The sequence below is a fragment of the Monomorium pharaonis genome, chromosome 9 (genome assembly GCF_013373865.1).
Source record: "Monomorium pharaonis isolate MP-MQ-018 chromosome 9, ASM1337386v2, whole genome shotgun sequence".
NCBI classification, from domain to species: Eukaryota; Metazoa; Arthropoda; class Insecta; order Hymenoptera; family Formicidae; genus Monomorium; species Monomorium pharaonis.
Genome location: NC_050475.1, coordinates 12,134,233 through 12,158,454, shown reverse-complemented (window position 1 = coordinate 12,158,454; position 24,222 = coordinate 12,134,233). Strand labels below are relative to the sequence as shown.

Genomic DNA, 24,222 nt, shown 5'->3' with positions numbered 1-24,222 from the left:
ATCCTCTAACTGACAATGAGACACCGAATCACCTTCCCAACGCCGATGCGCACTATTACTGTGCACGCGAACGTTCGCGTCGCGAACTAAGCGATCCACGTGTACACATCTCTATAGTTGTGTGCGTAGTAAATCGCTTTTGTTTTTCGGCATCGCTGCTTTATAGCGTAACATCCCGATTGATACAATTATACGGATAAATTAGCTTAGCCATGGGAAAAAAGTCCCAACTATGTACTGGTTACTACAACCAAATTTCGCGCAATTACATTGATATAGTTGACATACTAAAGTCAAAAGTCATATCAATCTAGTTATCTTTAAACGATAACCATACGCATGATTATCGTTTAAAGATAATTATATGATGCAGCCATATTACTTGCAACTAAATATTTCTGGTTATATGAACTAAATCTTTTTTTTCCGTATAGGCGAAACGATTTTAATGGCACGTTACTCTTTCGCATGGCCATTAGCGCTCGGATTTAGTGTCCATTTTTCGGATTCATAATTATTTAATAAAGCTGACATTGTATATTTAAATTGTGCTAGCACAGCGCAAGTCAGTACAATCTTTGAATTTTATACCACAATGATTAAGGGCATTTTACTCTTGAGCGTGATTCTTTGTTCTCGGTTTTTTTATTTAAAATTCGGCTTTGTAATTATCTGACGAAGACAGTATTGTATATCTGAGTTGAGTATTTTATAATACTGTTGCGCTCGCGGCGCACGCGTTAAGCTCGCGTACTTGGACACTCGCCCGATCATAGCACACTCAAGTACTCGCATTTTTGGACGTAGAATCGGAGCACAAAGAGTCACGCTCAAGAGTAACATGCCCTTGAACTTGTTGTGCTAAGGATTTCGAAGGTTGTGCTAAGCAAGCATAACTTAAATATGCAGTACTGTCTTCGTCGGATAGTTATAAAGCCGAATTTTGGACATAGAATCCGAGCGTTTACGGCCGCGCACAAGAGTAACGTGCCATTAAAATCGTTGTACCGAGAATTTCGAAGGTTGTGCTGACTTGTGCTAGGCTAGCACAACTCAAATATACAATATCAGCTTTATTAAATAATTATAAACCCGAAAAATGGACATAGAATCCGAGCGGTAACAGCTGCGCGTCTTTTTCTTATAAATATTATATTGTGATGCTTTTGAATAGAACATTATACTATTCATCTCGATTTTCTCAATGAGAATTATTTAAAAGGAAAAAGTTCATGGAAAAAGGATTAGGACTTTGGTCCTTTTATAAAGCGAGTCGTGGTGCTACTCTTACTTTTGAAGAGCAAGGTACAATTTTTTTAAGCACAGTGATCCAGTGACCAAAGTCTTAATTTTTTTCCATGAACTTTTTCCTTTTAATTCTCATTGAAAAAATCAAGATGGATAATATAATGTTTTATTCAAAAATATCACAAACATATAATATTTACAAGAAAAAGACATTATTGAATCTACATTGTTTTTAATCTATGTTGAAGAATAATTAAAATGGATAATTTATAAAAAGGGTTAATAATATTTGCCTGGTAACTATTTTTTTCCATGTTTCCACTATTACATATTTTTAACTAGCCTAATATGGTAATTAATTAAGTATTTAAGATTAAGCATAGAAAATGGCTTAATAAAGTCTATATTTTAGATTCCATCCAAGAAAAATGATTCGACAAAAGTTAATAAGAACCATCATATCTCATTTTCAATTAATTCTCTAAACGTTTTGCTCTAACTCCATTGTCTCTATTAGAGTTTAAAATGTATTTTGGAACTCAAGACTGATGAAATTGATTATATACATGATTTTAAAAAGTATTCAGACAATAAATAAGTGAAGAAAAGCTCAGATGTCGGTGACAGTCGCGTCGTACTTGCGCTGGCGCGTATGTTAACAATTAACTACACGGTCAGTATTTGGTGTAACCGTGCTCACGAGCGACGGCCAACTTTGCCTCCATCCCTGGTCGCGGCTTGAGCCTCCCGGGTGTCGGGGCGACTGCCTCCGCGAAATTTTCCACTGCAATGCTTAGTTGGGCGCCAGGTACGTTAAGCGTACCACTCTGTGTGCACCAAATCGCTAATGAACGATACGGTAACAGAATCGCGGGAAAAACGAGCGCACGCTACGGGCGACCGGGGCGTTAGCGGCTCCGATATCCAGCTGCTCAGCCCTAAAATGGCTGAGGGGGAGGTTCGGCGCGGGCGGATGGAATCGGGAAGGCGAGAGAATTATTGAAGCGACATAAATTTAACAATAAAATTAACAAATATATTTAACAGTAAGTAGTACAGGAGTAGACGGCTTTATGTGGCGGCAATGGTGACCTGCACGCGTTACAAGCTGACGATCGCTTGACATTACCTGTCGCGAATACGGGATAATCAATGAACGGATGATTTGACGTACGCGGGAATTCTCCGACGGGTCTACGTTTTTTATCCGGCGCTGTTGGTGGACGCCAAACTCCCGATGGAATAACAGTGTCGCCAAAGGCGATCGGGACGAACAGTAGCTCCAAGTTCACGCGGCACGCGGCGGGCTCGTGCTCCTCCGCACGTTACAAGATCCCACAAGTAATATGCGCGATAATTATTCTGAGCTCGCCAACGAAATAGTACAAAACAAAAATGTGAAGTCAGATGAAAGCGCAATTAACAACGGTTTGCGATATCGATGCGATAGATTAAACCAAATTCTTTGAACAATAAATCATAGATGCGCGACAATTCACAGCACGATTAATAGCTAGCGACACAATTATAGGACGAAATCACAATTGACTCGGCTGCGGATCAGGACGCACATGCAATGTAATCAGAATACGAAACGAACAGCACAGAACGAATTCACGCGGGCGGGCGCGATCGGGCGAAGCAGCGATACACTAATAAATTCGCGACTCTAATCTAAGGACCACAAGATCGTAATAAATCCGTAACTCTTTTGTGAGTCGCCCAATCGGTGGCTTTACAATTCACGACGCTCGTCTCACCAAGCCGGCTCCTTCGTTTCGGCCTCGTCCGGATCGGGAGGTCTCCGGCTCCTGCGTCCTCTTACATGATGTCTCAGCTCGGGATCGGGATCGCACGCACAAGACAACACAACGTTCACAGCTCGAGTGCGGGATCCTAGATCCTGCGGGGGCCGCTCGGCGACGCGCCCCACCTTGCCCCCGATACTCCGGGCCCTTATTGGTCGATTTACCAAAAATCGATTTTCGCGCAGCGCGCGGCGTGCACGCCGTCGCCAGCTGATCGATCCAAGCGCGGTGGTCGATACTGTTGGGCCCCGTGCGCGGGAATTTCTGGCGCTTTCCTCTGGCAGGTTCCTTTCTCCTGGCCGGGCGCCTTTTCCGCTACCGGGACGTTATTTCCTCCTCGACGAGGGCGTTCGTTGATGTCCAATTGTCATGATCTCCGCCGCGACTAGCACGGGATCGGATTCGTAGGTGCCCCATCGGAACATCGGTCTCGCGTTACTTCGCTGGATCCTGAAAGCGTGATTTGGCGGCAGTATCGGAGTTCTCGAACGACACGAATCGTAGGCAAGATAAGGGCGGTATTACCTGCAGATCCCCGCTCGAAAAGGGTCTCCGTTATTCCCTCGGTGTCCGCTCACCTGGTGACATCCGGGCATGTTCTCCATCGAGACGGGACGCCAAAAAATTACAAGAACGATCGCTATGGCCACCGATTTCCGCCACACTCGCGATGCAGCGCTCGCAAAAATCTTGATAATTATTCAAATGGACAGCACGTGGGACATCATACACACAAAAACACAAGATAACACGCTTTTTCGTCCGCTCCCGAGCGGGAGAACGCAGGACCCGCGTAATGTTAACGCGTGAGGGCCCTCAGGGCCTTGTGACGGACAGCAGCCTGCGGCTGTCACGTCACATTGGATAAGTTACCAATGACATAGGAAAACAAAAACTAATCTGTAACCTATGTAAATGACCCTTCTCGGTCATAAAACAAGTAAATAAATGAATGAATAAATAAACTAGGCATGTCTCAGTGGACATTAGACTCACGAAAGCAGCACCCTGCAAAGTCATTTTTGACATACAAATTTACTTGGCAAAAGTTTTCTCCAGGATTTCCCGCTTTCTAAGCTGTATTTTCCCATTGTATATGGGTCTAAGAATCATATGAAATAGGTTTTTTCCGTTTGCAAGTGGGGCCGAAAATCGACGATTTCTAACATTGTCCTTTACTAAAAGTGTATTAAACTTTACTATACTTTTAGTAAATTTTACTAAAAGTTACAATAAAATTTCTCGAGATCACACATTATCCTACAATTATTAAATTTTGAGGGTAAATATTAAGAGAAAATTTTTCCGTGTAGCTCGAAAATTGTAATTTTTATGACTTTATGCCCATTGACACTTTTATTCTGCACAAGAACTATTATTTCGCAAAGTTTCTAAATGTTTAATTGAGACCCATTTTTTTTACAATATTGTTTTCTCTTATTATTCTGTGCAGAAAAATATTAAGGTACAGTTAAAAACAAAAAACAAGTTTTTCATAAGGTATTTTGTATTTTATGTAAAAATACACCAGAAATATTTCAGAAAAAATATTTCAGAAACTATTGATTTTTTAATAACTTTAATGTTTTCATATGTAAAGTAATTAAAAGAATTACATTAAATTAAAAAATTATATAATTTCATTTTTTAAATAATAATGACCTTTATGTAACCTTAAAAATTTATTTTTTTGCAAATTAATTTTATTATCATTTCTTTGCTTTCTCAGACCATGCAACTTTCATTCGGAACTTTTTAAATGTTTTTTCTTCGAGCTATTTAAGTACCCAGAACACAACATCCAATGGACGTCCGATTTTGGTCTTTATTTTGTCCAAATGTCCATGGATGTAATACAAATGTTTTAAGAACGTACATTATTGGACGTTCAAAATACATTCATATCTGGACGTTTAAAAAATGTTCATTTTATGTACTTTTGAAAAAAATTTTTGCCTAAAAAAATTTTTATGTAAAATAATTATCAATTCTTTTTGATGTGTAATAAAAATAATAGCATGTATGAAAAAAAACATTTTCTTGAGAATTGGCTCAGATCGATTCAGTAGTAGAGTATTAAATATTTTGCGTATTTAATATATATATATATATACAATATATAAACGCTAGACAATAGTCTGATTATTTAAAATCCTGTGATCTTATAGCGTTTTCTACTGGGAAAACTGGTGCAGCACCAACGCTGCGGTAGATTTCGATGAAAACTCCACTAGCGCAATAATAGTGCAGGTTTAGTGTGGTTCAGTGGACCACATCATTAGACAGGTTTAAAAATTAAACAATTTCATTGTTATAAAATTTACTAAAATAATGTAATAACATATACTTTAATGTAATACCTTAAAGCACGAACATAACATCTATTTAATTTACATTGACACTTTCCACCGTCTCGAAAGACGGTGGAGCAAAAGTTGCACTCGGTGCAATTTTTTGCATCAATTTTGTCAGTAGAATATTAAACACTGAAAATATGTAAACTGATTTTTACAGTGGAACAATAAAATCACTCAGTGCGCACCAGTATTGCATTAGTTTTCCCAGTAGAAAACGCTATTAGATAAAATATTCAATTTTAATGCAAGCTTGAGTTAATTTGATAGTAAAATTTATTGGATCATATTCATATATACTACATATACATACACTCACTCGAAAAAAAAGCGGTACACCTAAAATTTGTCAAAAAATCACTAAACTTCCAATGACGATAACTACGCGAGTAATAAAGATAGAAAGGTTTCTAAAAAAAGAAATTAAAGCTTCAAATGTCTACTTTAAGAATTGATTTAGTAAAATTTTGCGTAATAATTTTTTTCAAAATGGCGTATGACAAAGCGAGAGCATGCAAAATTGAAAAATATTGGTCCGAGTTTGCGACGATCCATGGCGTGAGGCAAGTATCGCAACTTAATGGAATAAAAAACATGCGATAGTACAGAGTTTTCCCTTCAAAATGCTTTTTTACTCTCGATATGATGATTTTTCGCTGAGATATGCGCATTTAAAGTAAAAAACTGTCTTTTCATTCAATCTATCATACGCCATTTTGAAAAAAATTATTACGCAAAATTTTACTAAATCAATTCTTAAAGTAGACATTTAAAGCTTTAATTTCTTTTTTTAGAAACCTTTCTATCTTTATTACTCGCGTAGTTATCGTCATTGGAAGTTTAGTGATTTTTTGACAAATTTTAGGTGTACCGCTCTTTTTTCGAGTGAATGTATATGTATAGTTTAATCTTATATTTATTATATTAAGATTGTCTTAAGATTCCTTTCAATTCAATAAAATAATGTGTGATTTTTTTCTTGGTTGAATTGGATCTAAAGATCTTTTAAATAAAGATTGAGCTATACATAAATATCAAATAAATTTTACTAACAAGTTAACTGATTTGCATTAAAATTGAATAATATTTTATCTATGCCTGCTCAGGTAGCACATGTTCGTTTTATAAAAGTTTTCTAAATATATCCAATGTTTTTTAACCGTTAAGCACCAATAAGAAACGTCTCAACGGAAATGTTTTTAAAACCATAGTTTAAGAAACGTATTTTTTATGTTTTTATAGATGGAATAAAAATTAATTTTTTAATTGAAAATTACACACACACACATACACACACACACACACACACACACACACACACACACACACACACAGAGACAGAGACAGAGACAGAGACAGAGACAGAGACAGAGACAGAGACAGAGACAGAGACAGAGACAGAGACAGAGACAGAGACAGAGACAGAGACAGAGACAGAGACAGAGACAGAGACAGAGACAGAGACAGAGACAGAGACAGAGAGAGAGAGAGAGAGAGAGAGAGAGAGAGAGAGAGAGAGAGAGAGAGAGAGAGAGAGAGAGAGAGAGAGAAATAATAATATGGCTATCCAATTGCGCACGCGTGTGTATGTATAACATATTTTTGAAACAAATATGGCACTGCCTCTCGAGAAGTATTTGTGCGACCTCGGGAGTTCCTCAGGGCTCACACTTAGAACCGATATTATTTAACCTATTCATAAACGATATAAATACAGTTTTTAAACACTCAAACTTTTTACTATTTGCGGATGACCTTAAGGTGTTTTGCCAGATTGATAATATTGAAGACGCGGCCCTTCTACAGCTTGATCTTCATCGTTTAAGCGCGTGGTGTGACTCGAACAAGTTGCAATTTAATATTCAGAAGTGCCATATTATTCGGTTTGTCCGGACATCGAACATAATACTATCCGATTATTACCTAACCGGAGCTCTGCTGTCGTGGACTCTGTCCGTGATCTAGGAGTGACTTTTTGTGCCGATCTGTCCTTTAAGAAGCATTTTTTGCTTATCACTACCCTTGCGTACAAGAAACTTGGATCTGTACTGCGATCTTGTAAATACTTTCGTAATTCCAATACGCAAAAACTGCTTTATTGTGCCCTGGTAAGACCTCATCTAGAGTTTGCCTCGACGGTATGGGCACCATATCAGAAAAAATATAGGGAGTTGATCGAGAGGGTCCAACACCGCTTTCTCCGTAGAGCTAGCTTTTATACAGATAACCCAATGCCTTATTATAGCCATGACTATAATTTTATACTAAAAAAGCTCAAACTACAGTCACTAGAGGATAGAAGAACGGTCTCGGACCTTACGCTTCTTTTTGGATTGATTTGTGGGCATATTGTTTGTTCGAAACTGTTAGAAAAAATTAAATGGCATGTCCCAGCTAGGCCTCTTAGAAGCTGCAAATTATTTTACGTGGAATCGCATCGCACGTTATATGGGAAATATAAGCCAATAAATAGAATTTGTATACAGGCAAATGTCATCTCATCTAGAGTTGATTTTTATCATGGATCTATGATTACTTTTAAACGATCACTGTATGCCTTGCCCCATCGACCGTCTATGTTTACCCCCCCCCCCCCAACAACATTATGACGTCTTAAAGACGTCTAAAAGACGTCTTATATTTCTATAAGACGTCTTATAAAACTATCAGAAAAACGTCTTATGACCCGATTTAAGACGTTTTTAAGACCTCTAAAAGACGTCTAATTTTTTTAATTTATGACGTTTTATAGACGTTCTATTTTTGTCAAAATTTATGACGTTTTTGTCTTATATAAAAATTATTTTAAACATTTCTGGCGAAAAAATTTCTACAAAATTCTAAAAAAACTACAAAAATTTACAAAAGTGTTTCAATTCTAGCATTTTTTTGTAGTTTCTACAGAAAAACGCTAAATTTGAAACATACTTTTATAAATTTTTGTAGTTCTTTAGAATTTTGTAGAAAATTTTTCCGCCAGGAATTTCAAAAGCTAGGTTTATTATTTTTTATTTTTAATTATTTTAAATAAAATACTTTATACTTATATATTATTATTTTTATTTTATTATTAAAAAAAATTTTTTTATTAATAAAAAATTTTATATTATATATTTCAATTTTATTTCATATTTTCGTGATTGGAAATTACAGAATTTTACAGAAATACTGGAGTCAGTCACATTTTACAGCAACTTAAGCGCAACACTATAATTATCGTCCGGTTTATTAATTGTCAAACTGTTGTCAGAAACGTTGTCAGAAAGGTTAATTATTTCCAATAACAGTCTACACACGCGATACGTACGAGAGTTAAAAAATTGTGTTGTATTAACGTATCCACACTCGGCTGCGTTACACAGCAAACTGAGATAAAACGTCCCAACACACACGCGATACGTGTGAGAGTTTAAAAAATTGATACGGGATAAGCACGTCGATCGACTTAATCGCATCACACGGCAGATTTGGTTATGTGCGTCATTCGACGTCTTAAAAACGTTTTTCTAAGACGTCGTAAAGATGTCTAAATGGCGTCTCAAATAAGATGTCTTAAAAAAAGATGTATTTTAGACGTCTTAAGAGAGACGTCTAAAATACGACGATTTTAAGACGTCATAAAGACATCTTTTGATAAAGTCTGAAAGATGTCTCTTTTAAGACGTCTTTTAGACATGCGTGTTGTCTGGGCCTATTTGAATTATTAATGAATTCTCTACTGTAAATGTCCAATCGAAACTCTGTAAAAAAGGGATACATTTTCCCGTTTATTCAAATAAAAAAAAAATATGTGCAGCAAATCATTTCAATCTTGTATGGTCGCAGCAGCCGCGATGTAGTTCGCGGACCGCCACTAGGGGACGACGCACACAACACCTTTCTCGTAATGCAATTTACACTTCAAAGGCTACATAAGCAGACCACTCACAACGACACAAAACGGATCAATCTATGCTATCGTAGTGAGCTCTCGGAGCCTATGTCGTATTTTTATCAAGCAAGTTTTTCTTGAGAAAAGGAAACATGTTGATTTTTTTAAATTTTATGTGTTTAGGCCTATGTCGTATTTTTATCAAGCAAGTTTTTCTTGAGAAAAGGAAACATGTTGATTTTTTTAAATTTTATGTGTTCAGATTTTGTTATTTTCTTGACTATTATTAATGCTTAAATGTTTTTTTTTAAGAATACATATATATGATATTAATTATTGTATTATTATAAACAGAAAATATAAATTACTGCGTATTTATACATATATATATTGTATATTTTTTTTATTAAAAAGTTTTTTATTCGTGAAAAATAATTTGTTTTATTTTAATTTTACAAATTGTATGTAATTTTACAAATTTAATAAAATAATGCACATACGCGCACGTGCGTTCGAAGAAACATTTGTGAAACGTTTTTGAAACGAGTATGTGCTACCTGGGTGCTTATTTTAAAAAGTTCTTTTAATGTTCAAAACAGGTCCAATTTTGGTTTGTTTTTCTTTAAAATGGACGTGTTTCGGACGTCCAAGATAACATGGTACGTTTTTAAAATGTCTTTAAAATGTTCACAGTTCTAATTCGGATGTTTTAAATACCATACATCCGCAACGTCCAGTGTATACATTTTTAGTACGTTTTTAAAACGTCACTGTGCTGTCTGGGTATTACAATTTAAATATCTCATACTGTATGTACAAATAATATAAAAAATGTACTATACGCGCATATTTTTATATTAGCATAGCTATCTTAATTCATTGCAACTGTTTCATAAAATATTGAAAGATTTTTGTTATTTTGATGCCACTTTCAATTTACATTAGTAATTAATAAAATTTAGAAATCAGAAAATCTTAAATCAATTTGTTTCATTAGATATCAAAAATTCAAAGATCAAAGACAAAGCATTAAGAATTCCTAAGAAATTATTTTTGGACAATTGTAGTATTTAAGCGATAATTAATTTTAAATGTTTACACTAAAAATCCATTTTGTGCATGATATTTCTAGTTATTATTTATAGCAAAAAAGTGAAATTATCTTAACCCTATTCAATTCGGAGTCAATCAATTGATAGTATATACCATTCATTCCATGACACAGTTCGTTAAGACGACGAAATCTACGATACAATGCATCGTAGAAAAAGCAAAATTTCGCAATCTCTATGGAGAAAGTCATTCGTGTTACGTATTGTATTACAAATGTATAATAGGGTATTTCGTTTGTTGTGCTCATTTTTTTAACAATAAACATTGCCAGTGCGGCAAATAATATCCAAGCGCTGAAGATCATTAATATAACCAGCCATTGTACGTAATGCTTCTTTTGTTTGTTATTAGTGTACCAATGATAATGTTGCATTAAATCGTCGAATTTATGAATTATGATTAAAGTGCGTTTGAATTCTTTGTGACGCAAGTATGACAGCAATGTTGTCAATATCATATAGAAAGTCCGTGTGTAACGATTAACTTGTTGCAGAATGCATCCCACATTAATAGTTCCACAGAGAGTGGCGAAACCAAATGCGTAATATCCTGCAACGCAATAGACACCGCACGCGGTCAGCGAATATAGTAATTTCATCAGTGAATGAAAATTTTTGAATATCGATAATTCATCGATTATATGTGGATGACAACCGCAAAAACACGATATGTATAACAACCATCGACAGTTTTCCAACATGATTTCACAAGAACTGATTTTATTACGCTCTGATCGTTATTCCATTGCGATGTAGCATATAGCATGCTACTGATAAAGTGCAGATAAATTTTTATTACCTTAAATAGAGTTGACACATATTAAGAACAGTAATTTGTTGTGTAAATTTAAAGATAGCGATTAGTAGTAAAATTCTGAGAAATTTCTGATTATGTATTTTTTTAAGAATTTTATTACAATCTTAGCAGATTGAAAAAAAGAAATCTGAAAGAATTAGATTACTTTTAATTTGTTTTTACTTGTTGAGTCATAATTTATCAACTGTTTTAAAGTGTTTTTTTATGTATTATATGGATTAAAAGCACGTAATATAGAACACCTGATTATAAAAGGTTACCAAAAATTATTGATGTATAAATATCTGGAGCATAAAGTCAAATATAGGATGAAAGGATTGAGATTAACGGGATAGGGAGTCGGTTTCTGTAGCGACTTTTTGGCACTCAGTTTTAAATTTGACATATATATAGTATTATTTTACTTTCAGAAACGTATGAGACTAAGATTTTAAGTGAAACAAATTCAATGATTATGCGAAATATACTAATTTTCAGTTTTTATTGAAAGAAAAAATGTATATATGTACATATATGTACATCACACGCGCGCGCGCACATTCAAACGCACACGCACATTCACACGCACACGCACGCACGCACACACACAGCCACAATTTAAATTATTTTCTCTTTCATAAAATCTTATTTCCATATTCTAAAAATAAAAAAGTGTATATTGTTACGCGCGCCGTCTGGTATATTCTTCAACTACGAGTCTGCTGTCCGATAATATCAATTGGCCATTACGGTCAGCTATCAAAAGCTTTATAATGGAAATCAATAAGTGCAGTTAGAGCGGACATGGCTCTGATTCTCTCTCTGTTCCCTTGGTCGTACTTTATTGAGAATTGACACCTGTATTTTGAAACTAATAAAGTTCTTCATGTTATTAAAGTGTTGTCTCTTGTAGAACCGCGTGTAAAAAAATGGTGAAAAATTTATTTAATAAATCATTATTGTATATATATACTTTTATGTTTGATTAAAATATATATAATAATGTGTTTGCATTAAATTTGCATAAAAATACCATTTTTATATTATAAAATTAGTAATTTTATTTTTATATGTATATTTTTTTTTATTATTTCTGTATAAATTTTTGTAATAAATTTCATTTGTGTAATAAATTGTATGTAATAAATTTTATTACAATGTTACTGTATTTTTTGTAATATAATAACATTTCACATTATGACATACCTATTATATTATTATATTTTTTACAGATATTATTACAAAATTATTAAAATTTAAGAAATTATTCCTGATGTAATGCTATTTTATTGTGAAAATGTCTTTCATTTTGTATATACCATATAGATATTGACATTTGTCATATTATGTTGTCATTAACGCTATATAATTATATCAAGATATTTATAAACCCATATTGAATTATACAGCATAATATTAGAATCCTTTTTTGATTAAATAATTATATGTAATTATATATACATATATATATCAAAATATTTATAACTCTATATCATATTATTCAAAGTTATATTAGAATTTTTTCAATTTAAATTATATAAAAATTTATATATAATTGTATCAAATTAGATATAATTATATATATACTTTTATGTTTGATTAAAATATATATAATAATGTGTTTGCATTAAATTTGCCTAAAAATACCATTTTTATATTATAGAATTAGTAATTTTATTTTTATATGTATGCGCGCGTACACAGAGTTTATTGTTCACATAATTGAAGCACAGAGATAGCACAGAGATTCAAAAAGAACTCAATAATATGTCATCAATTATGAATTCTTTTTGAGATGCAAAAAGAATTATTTTTATAAAAAAGATCTCAAAGAGAATTTATAATTAGTGACATAATTGGTGACATACAATTGAATTCTCTTTAAACTCTGTGTGCTATCTGGGAAGATTAATTTCAATTGCATATTATAAATTTTATAATTTATAATATTTTATAATTTTAGACCAAATTCTAATTAAAAATTTTTTTTATTAATAATGTTGATTTATTTTATTGCAAAATTTAAGCAATATTTTTTTATATATGTATAAAATATTTTATATAAGTATGTTTATGTAAATGAATACAAGTATAAATAAATACTCTTCTATTCATAAAAATATATTTTAATTTACCATATTTATCACAAAAATGTGATCCATTAAATGGGACCCATTAAAAATTTGATCTAATTGTATTTAAAAACATATAATTATATCTAATTATGTGTGCATATACACTGAGAGAAAAGTGTCTAGTATTTGCAGTTATAATTGCATAGTAAAATAGTTATAGTTGTAAATATAATTCTTACAGTTATTATTGCTATAATGTTAGTGTAAATAACCATGTATGTATAGTTGTGCCAAACAGGATAAAAATTTTACTTTAAATTATAATAATTTAAAATAATAATATATTAGAATATCAAATAGAAATAGTCAATTGAATTAACCACCCGGGAAAAAAGTTTATATCTAATTATGTATAATTATGTCATATTATATATAATTACATATAATAAGATCAATTTATACATTAATTAATTTATATATAATTATATCAAAATATTTATAACTTTATATCAAATTATGCAACATTATATTTTTGAGTGGATAATTATATATAATTGTATCAAAATATTTATAACCCCATATTGAATTATACAACATTTTATTAAAATTACTTTTCGAGTAAATAAATATATATAATTATATCAAGATATTTATAAACCCATATTGAATTATACAGCATTATATTAGAATTCTTTTTTGATTAAATAATTATATATAATTATATCAAAATATTTATAACTCCATATTATATTATTCAAAGTTATATTAGAACTTTTTCAATTTAAATTATATAAAAATTTATATATAATTGTATCAAATTAGATCTAATTATATATATACTTTTATGTTTGATTAAAATATATATAATAATGTGTTTGCATTAAATTTGCATAAAAATACCATTTTTATGTTATAGAATAAGTAATTTTATTTTCATATACGTATGCGCGCGTACACAGAATTTATCGTTCACATAATTGAAACACAGAGGTAGCACAGAGATAGCGCAGAGATTCAAAGAGAACTCAATAATATGTCATCAATTATGAATTCTTTTTGAGATGCAAAAAAAATTATTTTTATAAAAAAATCTAGTATTTGCAATAATAATTGCATAGTAAAATAATTATAGTTGCAAATATCATTTTTATAGTTATTATTGCTATAATGTTAGTGTAAATAACCATATATGTATAGTTATGCCAAACAGGGTAAAAATTTTACTATAAATTATAACAATTTAAAATAATAATATAGTAGAATATCAAATAGAAATAGTCAATCGAATTAACCATTTTTATATAATAAATGTAATCACAATTATGGTAAATGTAATTTTTCTTTTAAGCAAAAAAATTATTGGATGGTTCAACCTAAGTAATATAAGGAAAAAATCATAAATTCAAGATAAAACTTTTAATCAAATTCAACCTAAGTGGTGTATACTTTTGAATGGTTCAACCTAAGTATTATATACTAAGAGTGTTAAATTTAAGTAATATACATTCCTGAAATAGTATAACTTTGATTATTAAAGTGACAATTATTTTAAATAAAAAATTATTGTATTTACACACACAAATTAATTTCTCTACAAAAATAATGATATGTAAATATTTTGCGCCAATTAAGAATAAACATTACAAAATAAGAGCATTAAGTTTTTTCTCTACAAAAATAATGATATGAAGAAATATATGCGCCAATCTGTAAAAATAGATGTTTATTCTTTGGCTGGCATTCATAGTTTGATTTTTTATCATTAAGCTTGTATCAGACTAAAGATTGATATTGAGATTAAATTAAAATGTAACCAATTAGGAACAAAACCAATACTTTTAACTTTGCTTTGAATGATCAAATTCCAATTTAATCTCAATCTTAATTTTTAGTCTGATATGGCTCCAAGATTGTCTTAAGTTTATCTTTAGATACAATTTTGTTAATTATAAAAGTAATTTAATTATAAATTTAAGAAAATCTTAAATACGAGATCAAACTATAAATATCAGCTTTCCGTATTAAATTATTGGCTGCTGCGCGCCTGTAAAATACAATTGTCAGGAAGCATATTAGCAAGAAATAAAGGACATAATATTGAGCTGGCAAATAAGTATTATAATATGACTAAATTACAAATATTACAAATAAATATTTTAATACGAATAAATATTTTACTACAAAAACTTGGCGCCGCTAAACCGAATAATTTGCCAGCTCTCTTTCTTTTTCTTTTGTACGTGCATCTGAATGTGTGTGTGTGTGTGTGTGTGTGTGTGAGTGTTTAGTATATAATTTACAAAGTTACAAGGAAGTGATTTTTAATATTTTAGTTTTTTATGCGTGCACATAGAAAAATATCATTCTTCAGCCAAGAAAAGTATTTACTCATTTTATTTTACTTCGTTCAAGTAATAGTTTTCTTCAATCAAGTATATTTGTTTAATATTAGTTTTAAGGTATACTTGACTTTGAAGAGTTTGTTGAAGGTCACGTGAAGGTCACTTTCAATTTCTTAAATGGAACGTACGTTTTCTCATTACATATTCTTGTAGCTTATCTCGAGAGCTTTCCAAAACACTATAATTAAGTGTACTTCTACCAAGTACTTTTCGAGTTATGAAGCCCCAAAGTAGTACTTTGCAGTACATTGGCACAAAGTGCGAAATATCTTGTATGTTGTATTGTTATAGGGTCAAGTTGGTCCTTACGTATCATTCAGGTTGATTTGACTGACAAAAGCAAGATCGAGGTCTAGCCATAGCAAGATCGAGATTGATACCTTTGTGGTCTGCGAGGCTTCCAACGAAGGGTTCATGAGTTAGACTTGATGTTTGTAACTTAATTCTTCCGTGACTTAGGTAAAAGTTGTCACCGCTCAGTTTTTACACCGCCCACGTGGAACCGTACAATCCATAGTGTGTCCAAGTGAATGCCACTCGTTACGTGAACGTAGTAGAATTTCGTTCTTTTTGGGGTACTTGATTAACGTGAGTCTCTTCGCCTCTCACAATCTGCTAATTTAATATTGTCAAATTATAAATGCAATTCAAAAAATATTTTAAAAATAGCAGATAATATTCGCTTTATTGAATTGGTTATTTCGAGATTCCCGTGAAAGGGTAATGCGAACAAGGGCCACCTGGGAAAAACATAATTCCTTATCGTTTTGCAGATTCTCATTCATGATCAAAAACTACCTTGTCAACTACCTTGTATTTGAATAGGAAGTTGTATACCTTAGCAGGCTATACACCAAATGAAATAGTTGACATTTTGTTAGTTCTTGGCGAAAGCCATAAAAATTACAGAAATGCTTCACGTCTTTATGCTCAACGTTATCCCGATCGTCGTCATCCAGGACCGCAAACAAATTATAAATATTGAGAGAAAATCTCGTGTAATAGTAAATCGTCGCCAAAGACAGCGAAACCGGAACATTAATAATAATGACCCAAGGCTCCTTGCTGTTTTGGGTATGGTTCATCTGAATCCTCACATTAGTACTCGGCACATCGAACGTCAATTAGGGATTTCTCGATCAACCGTTTATTGTTTGTTACCGTTGATTATCATCTCTACCATATTACATTTGTTCAGGAACTGAGTGAGAATGATCAACTGTTGAGAGTCAATTTTTGTAGGTGGGCCCTGAATATATTAAATGAAAATCCTGATTTCTTTTCGTTCGTTTGTTTCTGTGATAAAGCTACATTTCACAGTACTGGCAGTCTGAATAGGTATAATAGTCATTACTGGTCGCCCGTTAACCCTCAGTGGATGAGAGAGCGAATGAATCAGCACCGATGGAGTCTTCACGTATGGGTAGGAATATTAAATGTCTATATTATTGGACCACATTTCTTTGAGCGAACAATCAATGGTGAATTGTATTTCCTCTGAAACGACCTACCTGATTACCTGGAAAAAATTCCTTTAGATGTTTAACAAGGAATGTAGTTCCAACATGATGGTACTCTTGCCCATCACTATCAACGTGTTAGCAGATTTCTTCGACGGCGGTTTGAGGATCGTCTGATCATCCGCAACGGTCCAGTATTGTGGCCTCCAAGATCTCCTGATTTGAACCCTCTTGATTTTTACTTTTGGGGATATGCAAAAGATTTTGTGTATCAAATAGCTCCAACAACAAGAGCTGACATGATAGATAGAATAAGGAGAGCTTGTCGTATGGTTACGCAAGAAATACTTGTAGAAATCACACAAAATTTCAGGCAAAAATTAACTTTATGTTTGAATAATCAAGGAGGGCACTTTGAACATTTATAGTCCAGATCTTGCTTTTGCTAGCCGGATCAACCTCGATCTTGCTTTTGCTAGCCGAGTCAACCTCGATCTTGCTTTTGTTAGCCGGATCAATTTCGATCTTGTTTGGCTAGACCTCGATCTTGCTTCTATCAGTCAAATCAACCTGAATGATACGTAAGGACTAACTTGACCCCATAACAATACAACATACAAGATATTTTGCACTTTGTGCCAATGTACTGTGTTGAGATTATTTGCTTTGTTGTTAGTATTTTCTTTTCTTCAGTTTGTCCACATATACACGCACACACACACACACACACATATACCTTTAATGTTAATACAATTCAAGCGTTCAACCAACTCATTCATATTTGATATGTTGCGCTCGCGAAATATCGTTGCGTTGGTATGCTCGCGCAACCGGAAACGAAGGAAGAGGAAGAACGGAGGAGACGAGACAAGATGGCGATAGATCTCCGAAAACGCAACGTGCGTCTTGTGCGAATTCAATAAACCCAAAGTGAAATCCAGTGAAAATACAGTCCACTTTAATCGACCATTACGCAACATTGGTCCTTCGAGCCGGATCCACGGAGAAAAGGCCGTGGATTCAACGAAATCGACATAATCAACGAAAGAAACGGTGACGACACGCGAGGCAGTCTTGGGCCGGAACGATCGACATCGAGACATCGTGCATGGTGTACAACAAGGCAAGCCATCTTCATCGCTAAATACGAGATTGCAAGCACAACGCAAGGCTCGTATCAACTGCAAGACGCATTTTTTCGGAATTTGCATTACGGCCGTCGAATATTCGATCAAGGCCATAGAGCGAGCATAGAGAGCATACAGCATCCAGCATCAAGTAAGCACATCGACCAATCAGAGGCGCTGACAGTGGCGCGACAACCGAGCATAGAGGGCGCACGAGATCCAGCATCGATCGAGTGTAGCAGCCAATCAGAGGTGTAGTAGCAGCCAATCAGAGGCATAGTAGCAACCAATCAGAGGAGCAGCAGGGCGCAACGAGCGAGAATAGGGAGTACATCGAGCGAGCTCATATAGTGAGTCAGTGAGCACATTCCCATCCTATCCTAACCCCAATTCGGAATCATCAAACCAGTAGTAGAGTTCGCATACATTTTGCATGATTATAACCACAATGGAAGCTCTCGTTAAACGTCGCGGTCAATACAAGGGTAGAGTTACTGCGTTTAAAACATACATCACTAAAATCACACACAGATTTCCAGATGCAACACAAGCACTCGATGAAACACACAGGTTAGAAATTCGAGAACGTCTTACGATCATTCGAGAAGTTTACGGGAAGTACGATCAGGTGCAGGCGGAGATCGATGAACTCACGGTTGATGAAGGAGACACGATGCAATACCGAGAAACATTCGAAGAAGAATATTTTAACGTTGTGGCACAAGCAGAAGGGTTGCTTGCTCGCGGTAAGGTGACGCAACGGTCTCTGAGTGCTGCGATGAACGAAGATCGCGGTGCGGGGGCGGCGCAGGAAACACACACACCGGTAACTGACGACATCAATTTTACTCATAACTTACCGCGACATGCCAATCAAAATATCATTTTTAAAACACCGGGTATCAGGCTGCCTACAATTGAATTGCCGAAATTTAAAGGTGATGTAGAGGAATGGCTTGGTTTTAGAGATACGTTTAAATCGCTTATACATACAAATGAGACAATAGATCCAATACAAAAATTCCATTATTTAAAGGCTGCGTTAGAAGGTTCGGCGGCTCAGATTATCAAGTCTCTCGAGTTTTCGGCTGCCAACTATGCTATTGCTTGGGAAACCATTTCTAATCGCTTCAACAATAAAAGTTTGCTAACTTACAATCATATAAGGGCCATTTTTAGCATAAGTTCAATAAAAGAAGAATCAGCAATTCAATTACGCAATGTGATAGATACATTAAACAAACATTTGCGAGCACTAAACGTATTAGGTCAGTCGACAGAACATTGGGATGCTTTATTGATATATTTGCTTTCGAGTAAACTTGATAGTATAACAGCTAGGGAATGGGAGAAAGAGAAGGCCGACAAGGAGCTCCCTACACTCGAAGAGTTTAAGGTTTTTCTCAGTTCAAGAGCGAATCTGTTGGAAACACTAGATTTAAATAAAAGAAGCATGCACAAATCAAAACCGTCGGATCATATAAAATCAAAATCGTTTCTTGTTCAAAGGCAGGAATGTGCAGTATGCACAGAAGCACATCATTTATCAAGTTGTCCAAAGTTCTTACAATTTACCCCACAAAAGCGAGCAGAGGCTTTAAGAACAGCGAAGTTGTGTCTCAACTGCATGAAGCCAGGTCATTTCATCAAAAACTGCAAAGGCGGAACGTGTCGAAAGTGTGCTGGCAAGCACAATACATTGTTGCATTTCGAGAAGGCTTCTGAGTCAACGGGAAAGGCTGAAGCGGGAAAGGCTGAAGAAAACAACAATACTTCTCCTTCGCTTCTATGTTCACACAACAGGACGAATGATTACCACGTCATTCTGTCAACAGCAATAGTATTTGTAGAAGATAGTCAAGGCAAGAAACACAAGGCTCGTGCAATATTAGATCCAGGATCACAATCCAGCTTAGTCACAAATAGACTGTGTGAAGAACTGCAACTCGATAAGGTCAAGGTAATGGTAAATCTTGAAGCCGTCAACGGCGCATCGTGTCAAGTACAACACAAATGTAAGTTAAACATTGCAGCATGCCACAACAAGTACGAATTTCAGTTGTCATGTCTTGTGATACCAGAAATAACAGGCGATTTACCCAATAACAAGGTGAATACACAAGATCTTCAGATTCCTTCAAACATTAAATTGGCTGATCCTAACTTCCACGTGCCAGTGAGGGTCGACATTCTAATAGGGGCAGATTGGTTCTGGAATCTCCTTTGTATAGGCCAGATCAAGCTCGGCAAAACACAGCTAACAATGCAGAAGACAAGGTTAGGATGGATAGCTGCAGGTCCAATGACAAGTAGTTGTGCAACGTCAATACGTTGTCACTTAAGCAAGTCCACGAGTATTGAAGAACAAGTGGCCAAGTTCTGGGAGATTGATGAGTATTCTGATCAGAAGATACTCTCTCAAGAAGAAAAAGAGTGCGAGCTCCACTTCTCGCAAACGACTAAGCGCAACAAGGATGGTAGATTCATTGTTAGCATTCCATTCAAGGAAGATCCAAGCACCTTGGGTGAATCATACAACGGAGCATTACGACGATTGATTAGTCTGGAAAATAAATTGCAAAGGAACCCGGAACTTAAGGAACAATATACAGCGTTTCTCGAAGAATATAAGGCCTTGCATCACATGACTAAGGTGGACAGTACCTCAAATTCATCGACAGTCTACTATATGCCACATCATTCTGTTGTGAAGATCGACAGCTTGACAACGAAGGTCCGTGTTGTTTTTGATGCATCGGCGACCACAGATAATGGCATTTCATTGAATCATATTCAAATGATCGGATCAACATTACAAGATGATTTGTTTTCAATACTCGTTAGATTTAGAAGTCACGCATATGTAGTAGCATCAGATATCGAGAAAATGTACAGACAAGTACTCATCGCACCAGAACAACGTTCGTTACAAAGGATACTATGGCGTCAAAATCCCGAGGATCCAATAGAAGTATTCGAATTGAACACAGTCACATACGGCACTGCATCAGCACCCTATCTAGCAACAAGGTGCATAAGGGAATTAGCAGTGGAAACTGAACAACAATGGCCCGACATAGCAAGAATCATTCGGCAAGATTTCTACGTAGATGATCTCTTGACGGGAGCAGAGTCAATAGAGGAAGCAAGAGATATAGTGCATAAGATTTCGAGTGTTCTGAATTCAGCAGGATTCAAGCTCCGAAAATGGATCGCAAATGAAGCTGCAGTCATAGAAGACATATGTACAGAGGATCAAAATCCTAACGGAATAAATTTTAAGTGTGGTCTACCAACGAAAATCCTTGGATTAGTCTGGCAAGCTCATCAAGATATGTTAGTTTACAGCATAGAGAAATTACCGTCTCCAAAGGTATCCAAAAGACAGATACTGTCAGAAATAACTCGGATATTCGACCCGTTAGGACTTCTGAGTCCATGCTTAGTACTAGCGAAGATTCTACTACAGAAATTGTGGATGCACAAGTTATCATGGGACGAAGCAATTCCAGCTGACTTGCATTCTACTTGGATAGCATTCCGTAACCAGATAAACGATTTGAATCAGATCGAAATACCTAGACATGTGATTTGCAGGGGCTACACCAGAATCGAATTACATGGGTTTGCAGATGCAGCACAAGGAGCATATGGAGCGTGTATATATATTCGCTCAATGGTTGATCAAAACACAAAGCAAGCACGATTGTTATGCTCTAAAACAAGAGTGGCACCACTTAAACAACAAACAATACCTCGCCTAGAGCTCTGTGCAGCGCTTACACTTGCACGCTTGACAAAGAAGGTGACAGGATCTTTGAATATATTGTTCGACAAAATTACATATTGGAGCGATTCTACAATAGTACTCAACTGGATACAAACTCAGCCAAGCAAACTACAAGTATTTGTATCAAACCGGGTCGCAGAAATACAAGAACTAACGGACATTCGTGACTGGCGACATGTGCCAACAGAAGAAAATTCAGCCGATCTACTTTCGCGGGGTGTATTCCCTAATCAACTGTGGCAATCAAGGATTTGGTGGTATGGTCCATCATTTTTGTCGAGATCAGAAGATGAATGGCCTGTCACAGCTCAACCAGAAGTTCCAACAATGGAAATGAGACGTACAGTTTGTGCAGTTAGACACATTCAATCAGATAAATCGTTTATTTTTGAGATTAGTAACAATCTAAACAAGTTGATTCGAATAGCAGCATATTGCAGACGCTTTATAATTAATTGCAAAAATCGAGGTAAGGTAGAGTCAGGGGGCCTGACCGCGATCGAACTAAGGAACTCATTACACAATATTGCAAAGATTGCTCAAAGGGAATCTTTTCCAACAGAAACGCGAATACTTCAGCAAGGTGGTTCCATCACACAAGGAAAATTGGCAACACTCAATGCATTTATAGATAAGGACAATCTCATTCGTGTAGGCGGGAGATTAAGAAATTCGGAGTTTCCTTCAGATAAAAAACATCCCATAGTTTTGTTGGCAGATCATCAATTTACAAGGCTACTTTTCAGAAGCGAACATTTAAATTTATTGCATGCAGGACCACAACTACTCCTAAGCTCAATACGCGAACAATTCTGGCCGATCGGAGGCAGAAATCTCGCCCGAAAAACTGTACACGGTTGCATTGAATGTTTCAAAAACAACCCCACGCATTCGAAACTTCCGTTGGGACAGCTGCCAAGGGAGCGCGTATCTCAGTCCATCCCCTTCCACAATACGGGGGTGGATTATGCAGGTCCATTTATAGTAAGAGATAGAAAAGGAAGGGGTTGCAAAACAAGCAAGGCATTTGTGTGTTTGTTCGTTTGCTTCGCGACCAAGGCACTTCATTTGGAATTGGTGTCCGACCTAACTTCGGAAGCGTTCATCGCAGCACTTAGACGTTTTTCGGCTAGACGGGGTAAACCTGCGCGTATATATTCCGATAACGGAACGAATTTTGTCGGAGCAAATAGAGAACTAAAAGAGTTGGCTCAATTATTAACAGATAACGCTACATCTATCGAAAAAACAGTAAATGAAATTGGCATTAGTTGGCACTTCATACCTGCTCACTCACCACACTTCGGTGGTATTTGGGAGGCCGGAGTAAAATCCACCAAACACCATTTGAAACGAGTGGCAGGTAACGCGATTTTGACATATGAGGAATTATACACACTATTAGTTCAAATTGAGGCGATACTAAATTCTCGTCCCTTGACTCCAATGTCATCCGATCCTAACGACCTCGCTCCCCTCACTCCTGCTCACTTTCTCGTTGGTCGTTCGCTCACTTCGCCAGCAGATCCTACACTAACTGATGTTCCAGAATCCAGGTTGTCCAGGTGGCAACTAATCCAAAGTCTTCAACAGCATTTTTGGAAGCGGTGGAGCAAGGAATACATTTCTGAACTACAACAACATGCAATCAAAACGAAATTGACCGATCCCATCGTGGAGGGCGCGATGGTGCTCATTAAAGACGACAACCTGCCTTCACTCAAATGGAGGCTCGGACGTGTTGTAACAATCCATCCAGGAAAGGACAACGTAGCCAGAGTTGCTACCATCAAGACATCGACAGGAGTAACGCGTATCGCGACCGCGAAGCTTTGTCCGTTACCGATAGAATGAACAATGTTTAAAAATATTAGTTTAGTTGCGTTTACGACATAAGTACTATTATTACAGTGTTAGATTATAAGTTGTTTATTTACTCATCACATTGCTATAATCCGCGTAACCTTAGTATTAAGCTATAAATTTCACGAAATTTGTTTATGCGACATAGCATGATTTAGTCACAAGTGTGCAATGAACCGATTAATTTGTATTGAAAGTACCTTTCAATGTCGGGGGGTATGTTGAGATTATTTGCTTTGTTGTTAGTATTTTCTTTTCTTCAGTTTGTCCACATATACACGCACACACACACACACACACATATACCTTTAATGTT

The 24,222-nt window shown here is 35.2% G+C and overlaps 2 protein-coding genes across 2 annotated transcripts in view; one reads left to right on the top strand and one right to left on the bottom strand.

Moving 5' to 3' along the window:
• Positions 1–12,180, bottom strand: part of LOC105833547 — a 147,287-nt gene extending 135,107 nt beyond the window's left edge. The window contains exon 1 of the mRNA XM_036291865.1: positions 10,488–12,180. Within this exon, the coding sequence (XP_036147758.1) occupies positions 10,488–11,094 (607 nt within the window). The 5' untranslated portion in view covers positions 11,095–12,180. The remainder of the gene's footprint in view (positions 1–10,487) is intronic.
• Positions 12,181–18,701: 6,521 nt separating this feature from the next.
• Positions 18,702–23,897, top strand: LOC118647461. Its single transcript, XM_036292480.1, has one exon. The coding sequence runs from the start codon at positions 18,702–18,704 to the stop codon at positions 23,895–23,897; it is 5,196 nt and encodes a 1,731-aa protein (XP_036148373.1).
• The last annotated feature ends 325 nt before the right edge of the window (positions 23,898–24,222 follow it).